A 23,212-nucleotide genomic window follows, 5' to 3' on the forward strand; every position below is an offset into this window, starting at 1 on the left:
GATATGCTTTAGATTGATAATGTTTTTCAGGCATTGCTTTCATTGAATGATGCTATGTGTGCCATTTTGTATTTATTCACAATATTTCAAGTACAGTTAAGCATGTACAGGCAGCTATACTGTGAGATAATTGTAAATACCTAAGCATTTCTGGAAGCCACAAAACATCATCTGCATTCTTAAAGCACTGGAGAATCGGAAACAAAGAATGCACAGTATTTTGTTTGTAATTTATTCTTGGAATGCGAGTGGCTTGGCAGGTAGTACTTAGAACTCATCTCTAGTTGCCCTGAATAATATATAACCTGTTGCCCAAAGGGCCTTAAGCGAAGCATTTTGTGAAACTGCAAAGATCTAGAGATTGGATAGGAGACAGCAAGAACTGTAGATGCTGGAATCAGAGTCAACACCGCGTGGAGCTGGAGGAACACAGCAGGCCAGGCAGCATCACAGCAGCAGGAAAGTTGACCTTTCAGGCTAGGACACTTCTTCAGAAATAGGGAGAGGGAAGGGAGCTGGGAAATAAATAGAGAGAGGAGGTGGATGGTAATGGATAGATGCAGGTTGGGAATGGTGAACATTGGTCAGTGGGATGGGTGGGCAAGATAGGTGGGACAGAAGATGGACAGGTTGTGTCGGATCAAGGAGGCAGGTGGGAGGATGGGTGGGGCTAGGCAAAGGAAGGTGGGGTGGTGATAGGTTGGATGCAGGTAGGGGCAGTGGGGATTTGTCGGTGGGAATGGTAGGGCAGATAGGTGGGGAAGAAGATAGATAGGTTGTGTCAGGTCAAGTAGGCAGGGCTGAGACGGAGGTTTGGACATGGGACAAGGCCAGGCATGGGGAGATTTTATAACTAGTGAATTCTATGTTAAAGCCATTGAGTTGTAGGTTTCTAAGGTAGAATATGAGGTGTTGGTCCTTCAGTTTGCGTTTGGCATTGTTGTAGTGGAGTTAGTGGGGAGCGTGGCGTGGACAAGGGAGTCATGGAGTGAGCGGTCCCTACGAGTGGCAGATAGAGGTGTGGAGGGAAATATCTCTTTGATCGTAGGGTACGATTTTAGGTGGCAGAAGTGGGTGAGAATGATATGCTGGATGCTGAGGTTGGTGGGGTTGAATGAGAGACCTCTCACTCTGCGACACCCTCATTCGCTCCACACTGCTCACTAACCCCACTACCCCTAGCACCTTTCCCTGAAACCGCTGGAAGTGCTACACATGCCCCTACGCCTGCCCTCTCACTTTTATCCAAGAGCCAAAGCAAACTTTTCATATCCGACAGGGGCTCATCTGTACACCTTCCAATTTGGTTGACTGTATCCATTGCTCCCACTATGGCCTCCTTTACATCAGTAAGACCAAGTGTATGCTTGAGGAGCATCTGCATTCTATACGTGACAAACAATAAGACCTTCCAGTCGCCAACCATTTTAACTCCCCCTCCCACTCCCTTGATGGCATGTCAATTCTGGTCCTCCTCCAGTGCCACGATGATGCCACAGGTGAACTGGAGGAGCAACATCTCATATTCCACCTTGGGAGCCTACAGCCCAATGGTCTTAACATAGAATTCACCAATTTTAAAATCTCCCCACCCCAGGTTCCATCTATCCCACTGGCCAACCACCACCACTCCGTACCAGCATTCACCTGTCACCATCCCAACAACCTTTCCCCAGCCCCACCCATCTTCTCTATTTACTTCCCAGCTCCCTTTCCCACCCTATTTCTGAAGAAGGGTCCCGATCTGAAACATCAACTTTCCTGCTCCTCTGATGCTGCCTGGCCTGTTGTGTCCCCCTAGCTCCACACGGTGTTGTCTCTTGAGATCAGATAAGGTAGGGCTAGCAGCTCTTCCCCAAGGGAGGAGTGCATTAAGCAGTTAACTGGGGAGGGATTGCATGGACTAGCATTTGATTGTTGCGCTTTTAATCAGAGACTATGATAATATTTTGGGCATCCGGGTTCAAATTGTGCCATATCATATGTTTGAATTTGAATTCAATAAAAAAATCTGAAATCAAGAATTTAATGATGACCAAGAAACCATTATCGATTGTCAGGAAAAACCCATCTGATTCATTAATTTCCTTTGGGGAAGGAAACTGTCAGCCTTACCTGATCTTATCTACACCTTGGTGGCATGGCGGCTCAGAGGTTGGCACTTCTCTCCTCTCACTTTAAAAATGTGCCCCCTAGTCTTGAAATTCCCCATCTTAGGGAAAAGACAACTACAATCAACTCTATCTATACCTCTCACCATATTATAAACCTCTATCAGGTCACACTCAACCTCCTACGCTCAAGTGAAAAATGTCTCAGCTCACCCAGCCTTTCTGTATAACTCAAACCTTCCCTATCCTGCAACATCCTTTTAAATCTTTTCTGAACCCTCCCCAGCTTGATAACATCCTTGACATAACTTGGCGACCAGAAGTGGACACAGTATTCCAGAAGAGGCCTCACCAATGTCCTGCACAACCTCAACATAACATCCCAACTCCTGTATTCAAAGGATCAAGTGATGAAGGCAAGTGTGCAAAACACCTTTTTTAACCATCCTGTCCACATGTGATTCAAACTTTAAAGAATTATGCACCTGCACTCCTAGATCCCTCTGTACTACAACAGTACCCAAGGCTTTACCATTAATTATGTAAGCCCTACCCTTGTTTGTTGTACCAAAATGAAATAGCTTGCATTTATCCACATTGAACTCCATCTACCATTTTTCAGCCCACTGATCCATTGGATCAAGATCCCTGTGTAATCTTAGGAAGCCTTTTTCACTGTAAACAATGCCACCAATTTTGGTGTCATCCACAAACTTACTAATCATGCTTCTATATTCTCAACCAAAATTATTTATATAAATTACAAACAAAAGAGGACCCAGTGGAACAGCATTGACAGGCCTACAGTCCAAAACACGAACCTCCACCATTACTCTTTGTCTCCTGCCATTAAGCCAATTATGTATCCAATTGGCAAGCTCACCCTGAATCCCATGTCACCTTACTATTTAGTCTACCATGCGGAACCTGGTCAAAGACTTTACTAAAATCCAAATAAAATGTCTACTGCTCTGCTATCACCAACCTTTTTGGTAACTTCTTCAAAAAACATAATTAAGTTTGTGAGATATGATTTTCCTCAAACTAAACCATGTTGACTATCCCTAGTCAATTTTAAATAAATAATCTATTATTCTGTTAAGTTTTCCAATAGAGTTAAATTATTCCAATTCTTCTTTCATTTGTTTGTATTTTAACTTGAGGGTAAGAATAAAGTGTGTTTTGCTTAAAGCCAAAAAGTAGCATTACCAATTGAAATACATCTGGAACGCTGCACCTTACACTTGCCTTTAAATAAAATAAACATCAGGGTCTAGGCTATCTCCTTGATATACCTGAGGGACGTTTGATCTGGATTGTAATTTCAGGTGTTGTAAATTTTTTTTCTTTTTTAATCGTATGAGAAAATCCATAGGACAGTACCCCACTGGATCTACTTTTGGAAAACTTTGCATATTCTGTAATCATACTGCATAATAATATGGTTCCTGCTGATCAGATGAATCAAAGAATCTGCACAGGACTCAGTCATGAGTTGAGGAAAACTCCCAAATGGTGGCAAGCTCTGAGAAACACGTATCTGTTTCTCATATGTGCATCATCACCTTGAATTTGAACTTGGCAGTTGTGCACCAAATTTCAAAAGCATAATACTGTATATGCACAAGCAATTTATATTTTTCTACAGACTCTTGGGGCAGGATTCTCCAGAAAACATACTTTATTATGAAAATTTCAGCTTTTTTGGGACATTCCATTTTTACATACATATAATATGAACACAAAAAACATGCTCCTACAATGGTCAAGCTTATTCAGTGAGTAGCTAAGCCATACAGACTAAGACAACCAGTTAAACTGCTATTCTGCAGTCAGCTCACAGCTAGCCAAAACCAGTCAGCCAATAACCAGAAGCTAACAATCTGCCACAAGCCAAAGTGCAGTCAGCCATCACACGCCACCAGTCAATGAAAGCTATAAATCAGACGGCTTGTAGCCAGCCACAAGGAATTACCCAATCATTCCAGAAGACAATTAGTTATTTACCAGCAGTTACTTGCTAGACTATATCCAGCAGCCAGTTAATTCATAGATAGACTCTTACTCTTTTGCCTCAGGTATGGGGAATCACTGTAATTCAAGTGCCCATGTCATTGAAGGCCTGAGGAAGACTCACAAATAAAAATCTGAATGCATTGCCCAACACTTGCGTTTTATATTATGTCTCAAGAGGTCCCTACTGAAGTCCCTAAATACTTGATTGTCAATGAAGTACTTTTGAAATTCAGTCAGTTTTAATGTGGGAAAAGCAGCAACAAAACGCTACAACATCCATTTCAAGGCGCCTGCCCCTGAACTGTCATGGTGCCATCAACAATTAGCTTTGCTGTTCTCATATTCTGGGTGGATATCACACTTCTGAAAGGTTGCCAGCTCTGTAAAACTAGCAGGACCATTGGAAATGGTATAGTTCTGGTACTGCAGGAAGCCTGGGCTGTAAGAAATATGGCAGGATCATTGCAGTCAGTCAATGAAGCCCTGTTTGTGGTTGGGAAAAAGTTGTTAATATTAAGAACAGGTGAGTCTCTTCACCAGTGTGCAGCCCTCGCCTGCAAGGTATTTGTATTAAGCATAGTATACCCATGTAGGAGAGGGTCACCTTGCAAAAAAAACACACGGGCCACATGCATAACTGTTGGTTTGTCACATGACAGCAGATAGGTGCATACCGGCAATGGCAGGGTGAGGCCCTTATGTGACCACTTATGGACCTCAGCAGGAAAGCAGCCTTGACCCTTCTCATTCTGAATGTAATCGGTGGAGTCACCACTCCACACTTTTGTGTCCAGTTAAACATCGATTTTTTTTTGCTAAATGCTGTAGAATAGGAGTCAAAAGCCAGAACCTGCAGACCGCAAAAGGCGGTAACAAAAATACAAATGGAAGCCATTTTTCTGATTTTGCTTCAAAGCTGATCATCACATTTTCATTTTATCCAGATGCTTTTGCAAACCTCTTCCTTGATTTGGGTTCATTCAAACAGCATGAACCATGATTTTTGATCTGCTTGTTACTTTCACTTTGTGGTATAGCCATAAAGTACTTTTTTACACACTACTGCTGACGGTGATATACGTGTTGAGCTTGATTATAATCTGTTGTCACAAGTGGTGGGCTGCAGTCCTCTAAGGAAGATGCTCCGACCTGAAGAACAGAACTAACCTCCTAAAATCCACCTTCTTCCCATCAATTAATGGGTCAAGATTTGCACTTCCGTTAGGATTCTGCAGCATAACTTTGTTTCTCTGACTGGGGTTCCTCTGACTTAGCTTTTTATTGGAATTTTCTCCTTCTTCCCTTCCCTGTCTTGGCAAAGGCATACAAAACATTTAAGAACAATTTTAAAGCATTACGAGACAGTATTGTTTGTGTAACAGTTAGCATGCTACTTTATTCAAAGGCGATGAAAATTGCCAGCCTGTTGTTTAAATAAACATTTCGTTGGTTAACCCAAAATGTTTGTCTAGTCCCGAGAAAACAAATGGAAAACAGACAGAGAATGGGAGAAAGTCACAAATTTGACAACAGTCAAGAAAAAATTACTTTGGTGGACACTCACGGACACACCTCCAGGACAAAGATAAATAAAAACCAAAAGAACTGTGGATGCTGTAAATTAGGAACAAAAACAAGGTCCTGGAAAAGCTCAGCAGGTGTGGCAGCATCTATGAGGAAAACAACAGAGTAAACATTTTGGATCTAGTGACCCTTCCTTAGAACTGATGGTGGCTGGGAAAACGTCAGTTTATATGCAGAAAATAGGGAGGTGGATGGGGTAGGAAATAAAACAATAGGATAGAGCCTAAAGAGCGAGAAGAGAGCCTCTTTTTAGGCTCTATCCTATCCTTTCATCCCTGCCCCACCCACCTCCCTATTTTCTGCATATAAATTGATGTTTTCCCAGTCACCATCAGTTCTAAGGAAGGGTCACCAGACCTGAAACGTTAACTCTGTTTTTTCCTTCACAGATGCTGCCACACCTGCTGAGCTTTTCTAGCAACATCTGTTTTTGTTCCAGGACAATGGTCCTGTTAACTTGCATTTTGAAAGGAATTCTTCAGTTGTCAGGATTATTTAGATATGTTGTTTAGCAGGGAATTAAATGCTTAGCAAACCTGGGACTGGGCTCAGCAGTATTTGTTACTCAAATCTTGCTAATGCATGACCTATAAAAAACGTTCAGTTTGGTGCTCACACAAGGGAAGATGGCCCCATAATTGGCAGGACCAAAGTTCTGATTGCAGGTTGGTTCCATGGGTAACTGTAGCCATGTTAGTTTTATATTGTGAAGCTTCTGTTCATTTTGTAATGAACCGAGATTTTGAAAGCTTTAATTTCTATAAATTTCAACTGGTTTTTTCACAGCACGTGTTTTATGCAAATAGAAAACACAGTAGTATGTTTATGAGTATATATTTCTTAATTGTATTTAAAAATTTCATCTGGAAAACAGCTTCTACTTAATATTTCCTTCCCTCTTCCTTTGTGGACATCAAATCATACTGATCCAAACAACAACAATCATTGTGTTTCAAAAGTACTTCATCACATTAAACGTGGGCAAAGCTTTGATCAATGTGTTAAGACAGATCATAAATGCAAGGTGAGTATGCTTATGGATATTCATGAACATACTTAAAAAGATCATTAGCTAGCTATTTAATTGCAATGGCATCAATCTGTAGAATCAAATTTTTCTTTACTTAATGTCCACATGGTTACTTTCCAGTAATTAAGAGTAGAAATCCTGGCTCAATTTCCTATTTCTTATTATTTCTTAATTGGAATACATTAAGAATAATTGTACCATCCCTACTGATGGCCTGGCTACAATTAACTGAGTCAGCGTAGATTACAGTCAAGCTTGAAGCCCTTCAGCACAGTAACACCCACTGAAACATAGGGAGTATTCCTATGGAGACAACTTTCTCAGTGCATCCTTAATTAAGATTGTGTTAACCTCACTCTCATCTTAGTTCTGATCAGAAAAATGAGCTGTAATTCCTGCATTAAAAACTCAGCTTATTGATACTTTAATCAATCTATTCAGACACATGTCTGGAACAGGTGGGACTTCAACCTGGGCCTACTGGCTCAGAGATAGTCACACTATCACTGCTCCATAAGAACCCTAAAACCTGGTTTATACACTTACTACATAACATTTGGTACACTTATTCTTAATCTATCACAAGATGGCTTACAATATTTCTAGCTACCTACACAGTTTGTTTGATCATAAAAAGTCTGCAAACAAAATGCTTAGTATAAGCTAACTGGTTATTAAAAAAGGAAACAAAACACAATTCCGGATCACTATGCACCTGCAAACTCCAAAACAGTACAATCTTTGAATTACACAATATTTTATTTTTCTATTCCACTACACATTTGATTAACAGTATTCCTACGTCCTTTTCACATTCCATACCTGCAATTACAATTCAACAGCAGACAAACAAACAAATAAGCAGTGACCACGCCACTGAAGCAAGACATTTAGAATCATGACTAACTTACACTGATTGTATGGACAGGTGGTATCTGCAAAATACAACAAGGATTTCTTTAGAAAAAAAATCTTCCAGTGCTTAGCAAATCAAATGCACCAGACTAATACATTTAGCTTTATTTAGAGTTTAAGAAAAAATGTGCAATGTTAAATGTCCATAGCATAAAATACATATTACAATTGGTTTCATCATACAGCTTAACTTTAAAAATATTTAACAGTTGCAAATACAATCAAAACAAAATGTTTTTCAGAAATGACTACAGGCTAACATTCCTCAAGTACAAGGCATTAGCTTTCTAAAACTTTACAAAGCTTTCTATACAATCCATGAATACTTGGGAAACTGAATAAGATAAATTATCACAACCCATATTTTGCACAGATGTGCTTTTAAATATTTTTTATACATTAATATGACATTTTAAAAACATAGCTTTCTACTTATTTTAGAGTGCATGTATCTATGAATAAAATCACAATTATCACAAATTTAAGGTATTCTTAAAGTATCTGTGTTGAAACCTCACCCTCTGAAGTCTGTAGGACAAGTGTCTTGCTGTAAGGGCCCACTCCTGACTTGTTGAAAGCTTTCACTCGGGAACTGTAAGTGCTGTTGAAATGTAGCCCATCAACAGTGCACATGGTTTCTTTTCCCACATACACCTCCTGTTCATGAAAATCAGAAACATAAATTATTTTTCACAAGTGTACAAAGAAAACTGATTTACCTACTGTGTGGGTCTTGTTCACTGCACATTATGTACAATGAGAAGATTAATTAGGAAATATGTTATTGAGAAATTTCGGTAATCCAATGCATATCACTATCCATGGTTTCTTTCTGTAACATTAAACCACTTATACCTATATTGGCTACACGCTAACTTTCCAAGGATGCCAGAAGATTTGCGGCAATAGATAGCAATTCTACAACAGAGACATGTTTAAATTCAAATTTTATATTTCAATAGATTCATTAAAAAGAAAAACAGTCATAAGTTCAAGTACAATTTCCATCTGCCTTGCCATTGTGATTTTAAAACCTTCCCAATACAAATAAAAGAACACAAGTATGAAAGTGCAGTACTATACATATAAAGCATTTACATCCCATGATATCTAAGTGCATAAGTTCTAAATTAATAAGATAACAATAAAGCGACTTATCTGACTTCAGTATGGCCATTCAGTAGACTTTTGGTAAGGCCCCACATAAGAGATTATTATGTAAAATTAAAGCACATGGGATTAGGGTACAAGCAGATACAAGCTGATACAAGCAGAGAACTAGGGTGGCACAGTGGCTCAGTAGTCGGTGCTGTGAGGCAGCAGCACTGGGGACCAGGCTTTTATTCCACCCTTGGGTGACTGTCTGTGGAGTCTGTACATTCTCCCTCTGTCTGCATGAGCTTCTGCTCAGTGCTCTGGTTTCCTCTCACATCTAAAGATGTGCAGGCTAGGTGGACTGGCCATGCTAAATTGCCCGTAGTGTCCTGGGATGTATAGATTAGAAGTGTTAACCATGGGAAATGCAGGGTTACAGGGGGTGGGACACTTCAGAGGGTTGATGTGGACTTGTTGGGCAAAAGGGCCTGTTTCTACATAGTAGGGATTCTATGGTTAGCAGGCAGGAAACAGTAGGAATAAATGGGTCGTTTTCCAAATGGCAGCCAGTGGCCAGTTGGGTACTGTGGTTGAACTTCAACAATTCATTAAAGAAGTTATTTAGATGAGAGTAGTAAGTGTAATTTCTCCACGTTAGCAGACAACACGAAGTGTGGGAGGAGGCGGCGCGGTAATGAACTGTGAGTAGGAAGTATTGTGATTTTGACTAGTTGAGTAAGTGGACATTTGCATGGCAGATGCTGAATAATGTGGATAAATGTGAGGTTATCCAGTTTTGTTGCAAAAACAGGATGACAGATTATCTGAATATCTATAGATTGGGAAAGGCGGCAATGCAATGAAATATGGGCGTCTTTACGTACCAGTCACTTAAGGCAAGCATGCAGGTACAGCAGGTGGTGAAGAAGGCAAATGGTATATCGGTTTTCAAAGACAGAGGATCTAAGTATAGAAACAGAAATGTCTTGCCGTAATTATTCAAGGCCTTGGTGAGGCCATACTTGAAATATTGTGTGCAGTGTGGTCTCCTTATCTGAGAAGGGATGTTCTGGCTATGGAGAGAGTGCAACATGATTTACCAGACTGATTCCTGGGATGATAAGACTGACATTAGAAGAGAGACTGGATCAATTAGGGCTATCTCCAACAGAGTCTAGAAGAAAGGTTGGAGGTGGGTGGGGGCGGGCAGCGGTGCGGAATCTCATACAAACCTATAAAGTTAACCAGGACTAGACTAGAAAAATGCAGGAAAGATACTCCTGCTGACTGGGGAGTCCAAAATCCAGGGGTCTCAGAGTAGGGTTATGGGATAAGCATTTAGAATTGAGATAATGAGAAATCTATTCACACAAGAGTGCTGAGTCTTTCAAATCATCTGGTTGAGGTCAAAGCATTCAAATATTTTCAAAAAGGATTTTGAATGACCTATTCCCGTTACTATTTTCTGTGTTTGTCATTTTTATGGTAAATTTTATGTGAGCAGTTTTAACTGGTAATAAATGTCTCTTTATTTGGCATCTAATTTCATGTTAATTGTAGTTATGGAATATGAATATAAAATTGGAAAATGATGGATTTTAATTTTTAAAATGGGTTGATTATCATAGCTACAGTAAGGTATACATCAGAGAATCTACCTGTATTCATTGCCAACAAAAAAATGTTTCAATTATTCTGAAATTAAAATAGCTGGACCTTTGCCAAGCAAACAAGCAAAATCAACGGTTCAACAGTATTCGACAGTCTAAATGTTATGGTAAAAGATACATAAAGAAGTTCAAGTGAATACAGAAAAGATTCGCAACTGTTTATAGAAAGCAATTACAGATTTCAGTTCTGATACCGAAAAGTATTTGGTTATATGTGGAACAAATTTTTTAAAAATCAATATGATGGCTATTAAGAAAATAAGTTTTTTTTAAAAAAGCAACAGTTTCTCTATCCACAGACATTGCCAGAATATTTCTAGCAATTAATATTTTTTCCTGAGACTGTTATAAAAACACATTTCTTCAATTACAAATGATACCAAATTAAGAACTGCTTTCATTGACTGGCCTTTTAGAGAAAAACAAGTAAGGTCATTATCTAGTAAAGTATGCATACATGCCAAAGACCAAAACTTTTATGAAAAATCTTCAGTTTGCCCCACTAATTCCATATTTCTTCTGTAGCTTTTATTGTCTATGCATGTGTTCTGCATTATATGGGTTTACATAAGTCCAAACAAGGGCTGAAGGAATGGAAGTAAGGGAAGAATGAAAGCCCAAAGCAGAGATATCTACCATATCATTCTATAGATCAATTAGTGTCCATTTTAACACCAGACAGATTATCTTTTCACATAATCTAAATATAATGCTGAACCAAGTCCTTTCTCAGCCATATTTTAATTTAGTAATGATTGCTGTCTGATTCACAAAAATTACTGAAGGACACAAAGGCCTTTGAGTTTTGCATTTTTATTCAACAGATACCTTCTCATGATTGTATCATAGCGGGGAGGATTTATATTACATAGAATATTTATAAGAGTTATGTTAATGGAAGAATTTTTGCATGTTAATTTTTGGAAAAAAATTGCATGCTTATTAAAAAGAAATGCTTAAGACATTTGAGATAATGGGAACTGCAGATGCTGGAGATTCCAAGATAATAAAATGTGAGGCTGGATGAACACAGCAGGCCAAGCAGCATCTCAGGAGCACAAAAGCTGACGTTTCGGGCCTAGACCCTTCATCAGAGAGCTCTCTGATGAAGGGTCTAGGCCCGAAACGTCAGCTTTTGTGCTCCTGAGATGCTGCTTGGCCTGCTGTGTTCATCCAGCCTCACATTTTATTATATTGCTTAAGACATTTACCTTGTTAATTTTAATTTATGCTTTGCATGCTTTAGGAGAAAGCTGAAGGGAGAAGGAGCATATTTAGTATGAATTCTGAACAGATAATTAATCTTCCTTAATTTTTGAAAGTAGTAGTAGTTTTTCATTGCTGCTAATCTACAAAAATCACATCAATTGGTTATTGTATGAAGTCCAAGAAACAAAGAGAGTGTTAAATAATTCCAATTGTCCAAATTCTTTGCTTAACTTTAGTTCAACAGTATCATTAGCAAAAGGCCTCAACGTATAACTTTATAATGATGAGGGCATAGAAGTGAAAATAGTAAACATAATCTGCATTCACTACAAATACTTCCTCACACTTGAACACAACTCCTCTGCAGGCAGGTGGTCAGGAAAGCATTTTGCCTTCTTCTAAAGAAGGAGGATTCACAAGTTTTTTGGTTCTTAATTACTTTCATAGACAATTGGTTTTTACTGTACTTACTCTAAACTGGCCTCCATTTCCATCATCTAGTTCCAGTATGTAACCTTCTGCTTGAACCAATGACAGTGGTGGCTGCTTCCAGGACAACGTAGCACTGTTATTGCGAGTACAGCATTCCTCCAGCTGCAGAATTGGGGCTGATGGCACTGGAGAGGGAGCTAAGTATAAATGAGTATAACTAGTGCTTCTAGAAAGCTACAATGTACTTTTAGCTTAAAATCGAAATGAGATTTAGTGTTCACCTCTATATATGTTCAATTCAATATGCAGGGACAGTAGCTGGAATTTTCACACTTCATGAAATTGTCCTTTGTTACGAATCTACATAAAAGCTATACAAGAATGTCAAATACTTGTATCCTGAATCCTCTTTCCTCTTGGAAGCACAGCTGATTACCCAAGCCAACTGGTGTAAATCAAAGTAGATCAAACCTGCTTTTTATGCTGATCCAAGAGGGGTGCTTGTGGCACTGTACCCTCGCAAGGTGATCTCATGTATCTGATACTAGCTTCAAATATAAATTTACAGGATTAGCTGAAAGAAGTTACCAGGAAGAATCAGGGAACACTGTCTTCCTGATGACTGATCCCAATAAATCAATGAAACCTACACTGGGTTGCTGTTGATGCAGTGTAGGAAGCTTAATTTTGACAAATGAATTTTTATTCATGCTCATATTCTATTCCACAATGCATTACTTCAAAGTGGCAACTAAATTTCCACCTCGTAATGCTGAGAGATTCCTTTTATTTTGGCCTGCAGCTACATTTCTGTTTCCTCCTCTTTAGTGAAGGAGTGTAACTAATGTCAACTTAGCTGCTGCATTAACTTCCAGCATCACGTACAACTTCTAATAATTTTATTACCAATCTAAAAAGACCTAACCTACAGGAAACATTTTATTTCATTACAGTTGATAATACAAAAATGTTGGAACTTTTAAGTCTTCGCAACAATGTAAAATGTTTCAGTAAGTTTTATGTTTTCATCAAGCTTTGCAAAAGCAAAGATCATTAAATATATTTAAGGCTGTGACAGACAAATTTTTGATCTCTTGGGAAGTTAAAGCATGTCAGGACTGGCAGGAAGTTGGAATTAAAACCTGAGGTCACCATGATGCTATTAAATGGGCAAGAAAGATTGCTAGGCCACATGGCCTATTCATGCTTTTATTACTTATGCTCTTGGACAGACAGTCATAAAGCTCGAAAAGCAACTGTGAACTCTGAGCAAACTATAATCAGCAATCTGTCAAAAACTGCTTTATAATCTATTTCATAAAAGAAAAATGCCTTATTACTCTGCAGCAAGATATCCCAAGTTTCGGGGAGCTTGGCAAATTAATTACGGTAGTTTTCAACAGCTGAGAAGCCATGCCAAAACATAGATAAGACTGCTGAGGTTCTCCAGAGAACAAACAAAACTAAAAATGGCATTCAGTAAGCCAGGCAATTAACAGAGATAACAAGATGTAGAGCTGGATGAACACAGCAGGCCAAGCAGCATCAGAGGAGCAGGAAAGCTGATGTTTCGGGCCTAGACCCTTCTTCAGAAATGAGGGAGGGGAAGAGGGTGATGAAATAAATAGGGAGAGAGGGGGAGGTGGATGGAAGATGGATAGAGGAGAAGATAGGTGGAGAGGAGACAGACAGATCAAAAGGCGGGGATGGAACCAGTAAAGGTGAGTGAAGGTGGGGAGTTAGGGAGGGGATAGGTCGGTCCATGGCGGATGGACAGGATGAGGTTAGTAGGTCGGAGATGGGAGTGGGGCTTAAGGTGGGAGGAAGGACAGGTTAGGGAGGTGGGGACGAACTGGGCTGGTTTTGGGATGCGGTAGGGTGACGGGAGATTTTGAAGCTTCTGAAGTCCACATTGATACCATTGGGCTGCAGGATTCCCAAGCTGAATATGAATTGCTGTTCCTGCAACCTTCAGGTGGCGCTGTTGTGGCACTGCAGGAAGCCCAGGATGGATATGTCATCTGAGGAATTGGAGGGGGAGGTGAAATGGTTCGTGACTGGGAGATGCAGTTGTTTAATGCGATTGAGCGTAGGTGTTCTGTGAAGCGGTCCCTGAGCCTCCGCTCGGTTTCCCCGATGTAGAGGTAGCCACTCCGGGTACAGTGGTAGATGTGCAGGTGAACATCTGCTTTATGTGGAAAGTCTTCTTGGGACCTGGGATGGGAGTGAGCGAGGAGGTGTGGGGCCAGGTGTAGCACTTCCTGCAGTTGCAGGGAGAAGTGCTGGATGTGATGGGGCTGGAGGGGAGTGTGAAGCGGACAAGGGAGTACCGGAGAGAGTGGTCCCTCCGGAAAGCAGATAAGTGTGGGGAGGGAAAAATATCTTTGGTGGTGGGGTCGGATTGCAGATGGGAGAAGTGTCGGAGGATGATGCGTTGGATCCAGAGATTGGTGGGGTGGTACATGAGGACGAGGGGGTTTCTGTTTTGGCGGTTATTGCGGGGAGGTGGTGTGAGGGATGAGTTGCAGGAAATGCGGGAGACACGGTTGAAGGGGTTCTTGACCACGGCGGGGTTGGGGGAAGGGGTGCAGTTGCCGCTCTTGAGAAACGAGAATATCTGAGATGTACAGGAGTGGAATGCCTCATCCTGGGAGCAGATGCAACAGAGGTGAAGGAATTGGAAATAATGGATGGCATTTTTGCAGGAAGGTGGGTGGGAGAAGGTGTAGTCTAGATAGCTGTGGGAGTCGGTGGGCTTGAAATGGATATTGGCTTCTAGGTGGTTGCCAGAGATGTAAACAGAGGGGTCCAGGAAAGAGAGACAGGTATCAGAATTGGTCCAAGTAAACTTAAGGTTGGGGTAGAAGGTGTTGATGAAAACGAATGAACTGTTCGAGCTCCTCGTGGGAGCACGAGGCGGCACCGATACAGTCATCAATGTAATGAAGGAAGAGGTGAGGTTCAGGGCCAGTGTAGCTACAGAAGAGGGATTGTTCCACGTAACCTACAAAGAGGCTGGCATAGCTTGGACCCATGCAGGTACCCATGGCCACCCCCTTTGTCTGTAGGAAGTGGGAGGAATTGAAAAAGAAGTTGTTACAGGTGAGGACGAGTTCGGCTAAGTGGTTGTGGATATCAGTGGGGGTGACTGGTCAGGGCTGCAGAACAGGAAAAAGCAGAGGGCCTTTAGGCCATCTGTATGGGGAATGCAGGTGTATAGGGACTGGACATCCATGGTAAAGATGAGGTATTGGGGACCAGGAAATTGGAAGTTCGGGAGGAGTTGGAGGGCCTGGGTGGTGTCATGGACGTAGGTAGGGAGTTCCTGGACCAAGTTGGGTCCAGGAACTCCCTACCTATGTCCGTGACAGCTGGACCATCTCTGATACCTCTCTCTCCTTCCTGGACCTCTCTGTTTCCATCTCTGGCAACCACCTAGAAACCGATATCCATTTCAAGCCCGACTCCCACAGCTACCTAGAATACACCTCCTCCCACCCACCTTCCTGCAAAAATGCCATCCTCTATTCCCAATTCCTTCACCTTCATCGCATCTGCTCCCAAGATGAGGCATTCCACTCCTGTACATGTCTGATGTGCTTGTTTTTCAAGGACCACAACATGCACCCCCTCAGTGGTCGAGAACTCCCTCAGCCGTGTCTCTCGCATTTCCCGCAACTCATCCCTCACCCGCCCTCCCCGCAATAACAACCAAAATAGAATCCCCCTCATCCTCATGTACCACCCCACCAATCTCTGGATCAAATGCATCATCCTCCAACACTTCCGCCATCTGCAATCCGACCCCACCACCAAAGATATTTTTCCCTCCCCACCCTTATCTGCTTTCCGGAGGGACCACTCTCTCCGGGACTCCCTTGTCTGCTCCACAATCCCCTCCAGCCCCACCACACCTGGCACTTTTCCCTGCAACTGCAGGAAGTGCTACACCTGCCCCCATACCTCCTCCCTCACTCCCATCCCAGGCCCCAAGAAGACTTTCCACATCAAGCAGATGTTCACCTGCACATCTACTAATATGGTATACTGCATCTGCTGTCCCTGTTGTGGCCTCCTGTACATTGGGGAAACCAAGTGGAGGCTTGGGGAACGCTTTGCAGAACACCTACACTCGGTTCGCACTAAACAACTGCACCTCCCAGTCACGAACCATTTCAACTCCCCCTCCCATTCTTCAGACAACATGTCCATCCTGGGCCTCCTGCAGTGCCACAACGGTGCCACCCAAAGGTTGCAGGAACAGCAACTCATATTCCGCTTGGGAATCCTGCAGCCCAATGGTATCAATGTGGACTTCAGAAGCTTCAAAATCTCCCGTCACCCTACCGCATCCCAAAACCAGCCCAGCTCATCCCTGCCTCCCTAACCTGTCCTTCCTCACACCTATCCGCTCCTCCCACCTCAAGCTCCACTCCCATCTCTTACCTGCTTACCTCATCCTGCCCCCTTGACCTGTCTGTCCTCCCTGGACTGACCTATTTCCTCAGTAACTACCCACCTACACTCACCTTTACTGGCTCCATCCCTGCCTCTTTGACCTGTCTGTCTGCTCTCCATCTATCTTCTCCTCTATCCATCTTCTATGCTTCTTCCTCTCTATCACTATTTATTTCAGAATCCCCTGCCCCTCCCCCATTTCTGAAGAAGGGCCTAGACCTGAAACATCAGCTTTCCTGCTCCTCTGATGCTGCTTGGCCTGCTGTGTTCATCCAGCTCCACAACTTGTTATCTCAGATTCTCCAGCATCTGCAGTTCCTACTATCTCAGGCAATTAACAAGCTCCTTAAGGAGCTTCAGGGACCAAAAGTGCCCTCTACTCCACCAGACAGTCTCTGGGATCATAATTTTCAAAACCTGCCCATCTCTCATCCTTTGAAAGTTCTGGGTCAAATCTCTGTGGACTGATCCCTACCTCTCATTTGTACGAAGTCCAACTGAAGAATAGTTTGTAGCAGTGATGCATTATCGAGTGTTAAATCAAAATCAGTATTCATGCGAGGTTGAAGTATTCCTTTTCCCCACTGTTCATCAATAAAATGTACACGCCTTATTAAAGCATCCGATATCTGAAAACAAGAATTTAACATGTTATAAATACAGTGACATCTGAGTAATACACATCATTAGAGACACAATACCAGACTTTACAACTAATTACTGACAGCCTTTAAAGTATATTACAATTATCATTCTTATTTTGCACAGTATATTATTGAAACATTACCATGGGTTGAAGTTGAGCTCAGAACTGTGTCTTTCAGGATAAAAATTTTAAATATGGACACTCTTTTGTTGAGTTTGCAGTTACTGCAGATAATCTATTTGAGGTTTGTCAGTAATGTGCCAGAATTGAATCAACAGACTGAGCATGCATTTGAAAGCTTTTAATAAAAGAGGAAATAATGTCCCGCATTTCAATACATACAAACAATTATGCAAATACATTGAATTATTTGTACATATTGGCTTGAACATAGTCAACAGTCAAAAGCAACTCTCCAAGCATAACAAAATGTGGAGCTGGAGGAACACAGCAGGCCAGGCAGTATCAGAGGAACAGGAAAGCTGATGTTTTGGGTTGGGACCCTTCTTTATTTTCAGAAGAAGGGTTCCGACCCAAAACGTTGGCTTTCCTGTTCCTCTGATGCTACCTGGTTTGCTGTGTTCCTCGAGCTCCACACTTTGTTATCTCTGATGCTAGTATGTACAGTTCTTGCTATCTCAATTCTCCAAGCACGTGCTTTATCTAGTTAGAAGAGACAGAGCCAAAAATAAAATCAGGGAATGCCATCTAAATTGCTGAATATCATTTAAACAGGACAATCAGTAAGACAAATGAGAGTATTTACGATTACACACTGACCTGTAAAAAGCCACTGGGGTCATTTTCCTTAATTACCTCCAAACAATATTCCATCAGGCCAGTTGTTTGGCGCAGTTTAACTGTGCAATGGCTGATTTGATCTCTGACCACCTGAAGGGACAAATATCAACAAATCTTAGAATACTGTATCAAACAATTTGGTTGCACAATAAACAATCCAACAGGAGCAACATATCAAATGTTCTAACATGCTTAGATGTGTCACTGCGAACAGAGAAAGGTGCCTAGCTGAAGAAATAAAGGTTTGATGCACGTCTCCTGAGAAACAGTTTTGACAGAAAACTCTTTAGGATAGGGGTTGCAAAGATGGAGTGGTATGTTTGCGTTCACTAGTGATTTGATGTCTAGTGGAGGTGCATGGATCATGCAGGCCCAAGATTTGGAGCAAATTGGTTTACAAAGGTATTATGTTTGCTGAAACCTCCTAAGGGACATAATGGTGGCTCAGCGGTTCGCAAGGCTGCCTCACAGCATCAGGGACCCGGGTTTGATTCCACCCTCAGGTGACTGTCTGAGTGGAGTTTGCACATTCTTCCTATGTCTACAAAGGTTTTCTCTGGGAGCTCCACTCTCCTTCCACAGTCTAAAGATGTGCAAGTTAGGTGAGTTGGCCATGCTAAATTACAATGTAGTGTGTAGATTAGGTGTGTCAGCCATGGGAAATGCAAGGTTACAGGGAAAAGGTAGGGGGCTGAGTCTGGGTGGGATTCTCTTCAGAGGGATGATGTGGAATCATTGGGCTGAATGGCCTGGTTCCACACTGTAGGAATTCTATGAAGAATGAGGGATTCACTAGCTTTATGTGCATGTGCCTCAAACCTCAAAAAATAGGCATTCCTCTTCTGATTTCAAGATAACAAAGTGTGAAGCTGGATGAACACAGCAGGCCAAGCAGCATCCCAGGAGCACAAAAGCTGACGTTTCGGGCCTAGGCCCAAAACGTCAGCTTTTGTGCTCCTGAGATGCTGCTTGGCCTGCTGTGTTCATCCAGCTTCACACTTTGTCATCTTGGATTCTCCAGCATCTGCAGTTCCCATTATCTCTTCTGATTTCATCTTTGTTTGATGAGGAGCATAGTCCCTCTATTTCTGTAACTTGCAGGTTTCCTACCTTTGATCTGTGAGATTTTTCAGCAGCCTACCATAATCCTAGAGATCCTTTAAGTGTATATTCTCTTGCTGAAACACAGCAATCCCAGCAGCAGAACCTTATTGTCAGCATTCCAGTGGCTTGCCCTGCTTTAGCCTTGTGTAGCCATGGGCATTATTATGCTGCTTACTGGCTGGATTTAAAAGATTTATGCCTGGTGTTACAATAGATTTTGGGTAGATAGAAATCCTACTTGGGCTGCAGAATTAGGTAGCTGTGGAACCTGGGAATGACAGAGTATATATATTGGAATTTAGCAGATACTGGAAGATACTTCTCCAATTGTTTTAGATCAATTGCTTATTATTGCTGAAAAAGTCATTTTTTATCTTGCACACACATCAATTCAATATGCAAGCATATCAATGTAAAGAGAAAACAACATAAATGAGAGGAGAGCACTGACTGGTTAGCAAGTGGATTTTAATTGGTTAGCAAGTGGATTCTGATCAGTGAAGGTGTTGACTTGGAGAATGATGACTGACAATTAATTGCAATCTTTGTTTAAACTCTAAACTGGGCAGGTTTACTGGCCAAGGCATTGTCCTGAGATATGAACCAGCAAATGAGCATCACCAATCCTGTTGGGTTGAAATGGGCACAGTGCTTGCACGTGTTCTTTTATCTACATGACTATGTGTATTAGTATATGTAGCTTCCAGTAAATGCAAGTATGCCACATCAAATTCCAAATTAAACTGGGTGGTCAAGATCCATGTTGCTTCCAGAAAGTGAACAAGGTGCCCATCACTGTTCACCTGCCTGCAAATAGAACCTTGCACCTATAGATGTACGGTACTTATACCAAGATCTTCTTCAACCAAACCCGGAACTTGCTCTCAATGTCCCTTGAACTTCCCCAGTCTCCCTGACCTGCCCAACAATGCTTCTCAGGCTGTTCTTTCTTGTAACAGACTCTCCCAATGCTGACAGACAACTCCAATTCTCTCTCCTCCATTGTCAAAGGCTGTTTTCCTTATGAGCTTTAGCCAGTTGTGAAATTGAAGACCCTCCTCCAACTTAACCACATAATTAATCACAAAATCTTTTGTAAATGACGATTCATCACATACAGATTGATTAATTACTTTCCTGCTGCTGGGAAAATTTTGCACTTCTATCCTAATGTCAAGCACTTGAAACTCTGCTTTCCACCAGCCTTTTTCCTGCTCCCTCAGCCAACATCAAGTTCCACCTACTGTCTTAAATAATCAGTGACATGCAGTGAGAAATTCTGTACTGTATGTATTGTGATGTAAAGTCTGTCTTTTGTTTTAGAGTCTGGATTTAACATAGTGGCATGTGAGCTTTGATTTGTGTGTTTGAAGGAGTTTACTAATTACAAGTAAGTATTTCTGTAGCCATACAGGAATTATTTAAAGAAAGGTAGGACTGAAAGAGTTCCTGGTGTTAATAGTGGGTTTTTTTCTCCCCATTGGGGAAGATTTTATGAGGGAACAAAGTAAACAGCCTTTCAGCTCAGAAGGTCAGAAATTGATTTTTATTTTCTTTTGATTCGAGTCAATACCCATAGCTTGAAAAAATAACATTTAGGTTCCATTTGAGAGCTTTGTAGAAGTCTTGGCTGAAGCTGGATATGTAAAAGAAGATGGCTTAGAATTGTTAAGGAATAGGCTACCTCAGTGTGTAAGCAGTTTAGTGTGAAAGTTACTGACCAAAAGTATTTGGTTACAACCCTGAAGGAGTTAATTGAAGCTGAGGAAGTCTAAACTCAGTTGTATGAAGCTATTTGAAGAGCCTATCAGATTCCCAGTACAGGGAATTTAAACATCTGTTAAATTAGCTCTAGCAGGCTAACACAGAAGGTGTAGAGGGACTATGCTCCTCATCAATTCCCTGGTGAATGCTGTAAGGAAGTACCTCTGGGATTAATGGGATTACATTTCATAGCTATGCTCCTCATCAACTCCCTGGTGAATTCTGTAAGGACGTACCTTTGGGATTAATGGGAATACATTTTATTAGATGTTTCTAAGTCTTTGAACTTGTGTTATAAATAAATAGTTTGGTTTATTCTATTTTTTGCATAATAAAGTTTTGTTTTATTATTAAAACCAAATCTGTAGCATTGTATGCTTGTATTTCAGTGAAAAGCACCTCATTAGACCCATTAAAAAGAAATATCTATCAAGGCAGATTTCAGTCTAGAATTGACTGTCTAGTAAAGACATCAGCTGGGACTGTAACAATTATATTAGCTTTCAGCACTTTGGGAACTGCAAGCACAGATACAGTTCATAAATTCCATGAGCTGTCAATGAGTATTTTTCGCTGGTCAAGAATATTTAATTCAAAACCCTAATCTGAGAAAGCCTGATGTATCAATTAGCAACAGTGTTCAAAGATAATAAATCTTTAGTTTAGGTTTAATAATATTAATTATATTTTATCTTCTCTTAAACAAACCTTAACATTAGGAATTTTAGTTACTATGGTAAAATGAATCAGCATACCTTGGTAATATATTACACTATTTCAGTTTCTACATTTTCACTAATTGCCAGCAATTCAGTCAGAAGTTTTGATTTGCAATCAAATGGATTGATGTTTTTCTCCATTTTAATAATTTCATTGGATTAAGATTTTTTTCTTTGAGCACTGAATAGAAAGTCTGATATTTGAGAAATACCAGTTTCTTGTGGAAGCTGGAGAAATTTACTGCATTTATACAACTGGTCTAATATTTAATGTGTTTGGCATAATCATTACTCTTTCATGTGATCACGAAGTGCAATATTCCTTCTCAATCATCCAACCATTTGGGGCATTCTGTACTTGCTCGGTTCCATTCTATAAGTCCCTATATAACCAAAGTATCATTACAAACTTCCCACTCCTGCAAAGTTACTTTCAGTATCTCCCCACAGGAGCAATCTCTTGGTCTCCTCTTATTTCTCATCAAAATACCAAATTCTACAACTATCATCCAGAAACATAATCTCATTTCGATACAAGCATTCTCAAAATTTCCATTGATCCGTCACTCTTCTTATCCAACATCAAGTTCTGAACAAGATGAAATGTCCTCCAGCTAACTATTAGAAAGACTGAAGCTGTTGGGCATAATTTTTTGCTCCCAGATGAAATGAGAAGAATGACAAATATGAGAATTTATCTGGTGAGAGTCCAAAAATCAGATTCTCCTTCAAAACAAAATTTAGCAAGTATCTTTTTTGTCCTCAGAAGGCAAGTTGATCTTTGAGCATTCACATCGGCCTAGCCTTAAAACCTCCATTGGAAACTTGCTCCCCATTATTTGATCAGTCTGCAGAAATTCCCGCTATGACACTTCGTTCTGCATGCAAGTGTTTTGTGCTACTGCACACCCTCCACTTTCTCAACCTAATCAATAGTCTGGACACATTCCATCCTGTCATCCAGAGATAGTAGGGAACCTCAGAAAGAGGCTGTCTACATGGGAGCGCTCCCTATTTCATCAGGGCTTTGGCAGAAACAGTGATGAACATAACAATAACATGAAATAAATATTTAAAGTGGTTCCTGGAATCCCGGGCTGCCTGTTTTTTTTGTGGCCTTGAGGCTTTAGAATCCCACGTGTACATTAGTAGATTGCAGCGCTTCTTTCACCTTAAAAAGGCTTCTCAATTTTTGTTTTAGCTATTCAGCCTCACACTTCAGCCGTTTAGCTACCCAAAACAGAGAGGAGGGTGGGCAGATCAGAGGATCTGCCCATGAATCTGCTCTTGGGCCTTGCCACAGTAAGTCATAAACCTGTACAGGCAGCAGATGGTTGAGGGGTTACTTGGTTTGACTGCCTGTCCCTTTGTTGTGGTTATGTACAAGCACGGGCGTCACAAAATCACAGAAGCCTCACAAAAGGAGCCCATTTTGAGAAATGTGTTCTACAGGAGAGCATCATTACTAAGTGCCAATCCCATCCTTTATCTCCATGCCCTTGAACATTCTTTTTATCCAAATAATCATCCCATGCCCTCTTGAATGCCTTGATTGTACCTATACTTCGAGGCAGTGCATTCTGTCTCCCAACTACTCACTGAGTAAAGCTAGTGTTTTCATATCACACTTGCTTCTTTTGAAAATCACTTTAAATCCA

At 41.0% G+C, this 23,212-nt stretch overlaps 1 protein-coding gene across 6 annotated transcripts in view; it reads right to left on the bottom strand.

Moving 5' to 3' along the window:
* The window catches only part of trim9 (tripartite motif containing 9), a 94,943-nt gene that overhangs the window by 19,935 nt on the left and 51,796 nt on the right, over positions 1–23,212 (bottom strand). The window contains exons 4-9 of one of the 6 annotated variants that reach the window (XM_048537381.2): positions 17,947–18,057; positions 16,996–17,149; positions 12,102–12,259; positions 8,175–8,313; positions 7,653–7,676; positions 1,745–5,434 (exon numbers count right to left, since the gene is read on the bottom strand). In XM_048537381.2, coding sequence (XP_048393338.1) covers positions 5,406–5,434; positions 7,653–7,676; positions 8,175–8,313; positions 12,102–12,259; positions 16,996–17,149; positions 17,947–18,057 — 615 coding nt within the window. In that variant the 3' untranslated portion in view covers positions 1,745–5,405. Of the gene's footprint in view, positions 1–1,744; positions 5,439–7,652; positions 7,677–8,174; positions 8,314–12,101; positions 12,260–16,995; positions 17,150–17,946; positions 18,058–23,212 lie in introns of those variants that run through there. The other 5 variants (XM_048537380.2, XM_048537377.1, XM_048537376.1 and 2 more) reach the window with 5 other exon arrangements.

This window comes from Stegostoma tigrinum, chromosome 10 (genome assembly GCF_030684315.1).
Source record: "Stegostoma tigrinum isolate sSteTig4 chromosome 10, sSteTig4.hap1, whole genome shotgun sequence".
Taxonomy (NCBI): Eukaryota; Metazoa; Chordata; class Chondrichthyes; order Orectolobiformes; family Stegostomatidae; genus Stegostoma; species Stegostoma tigrinum.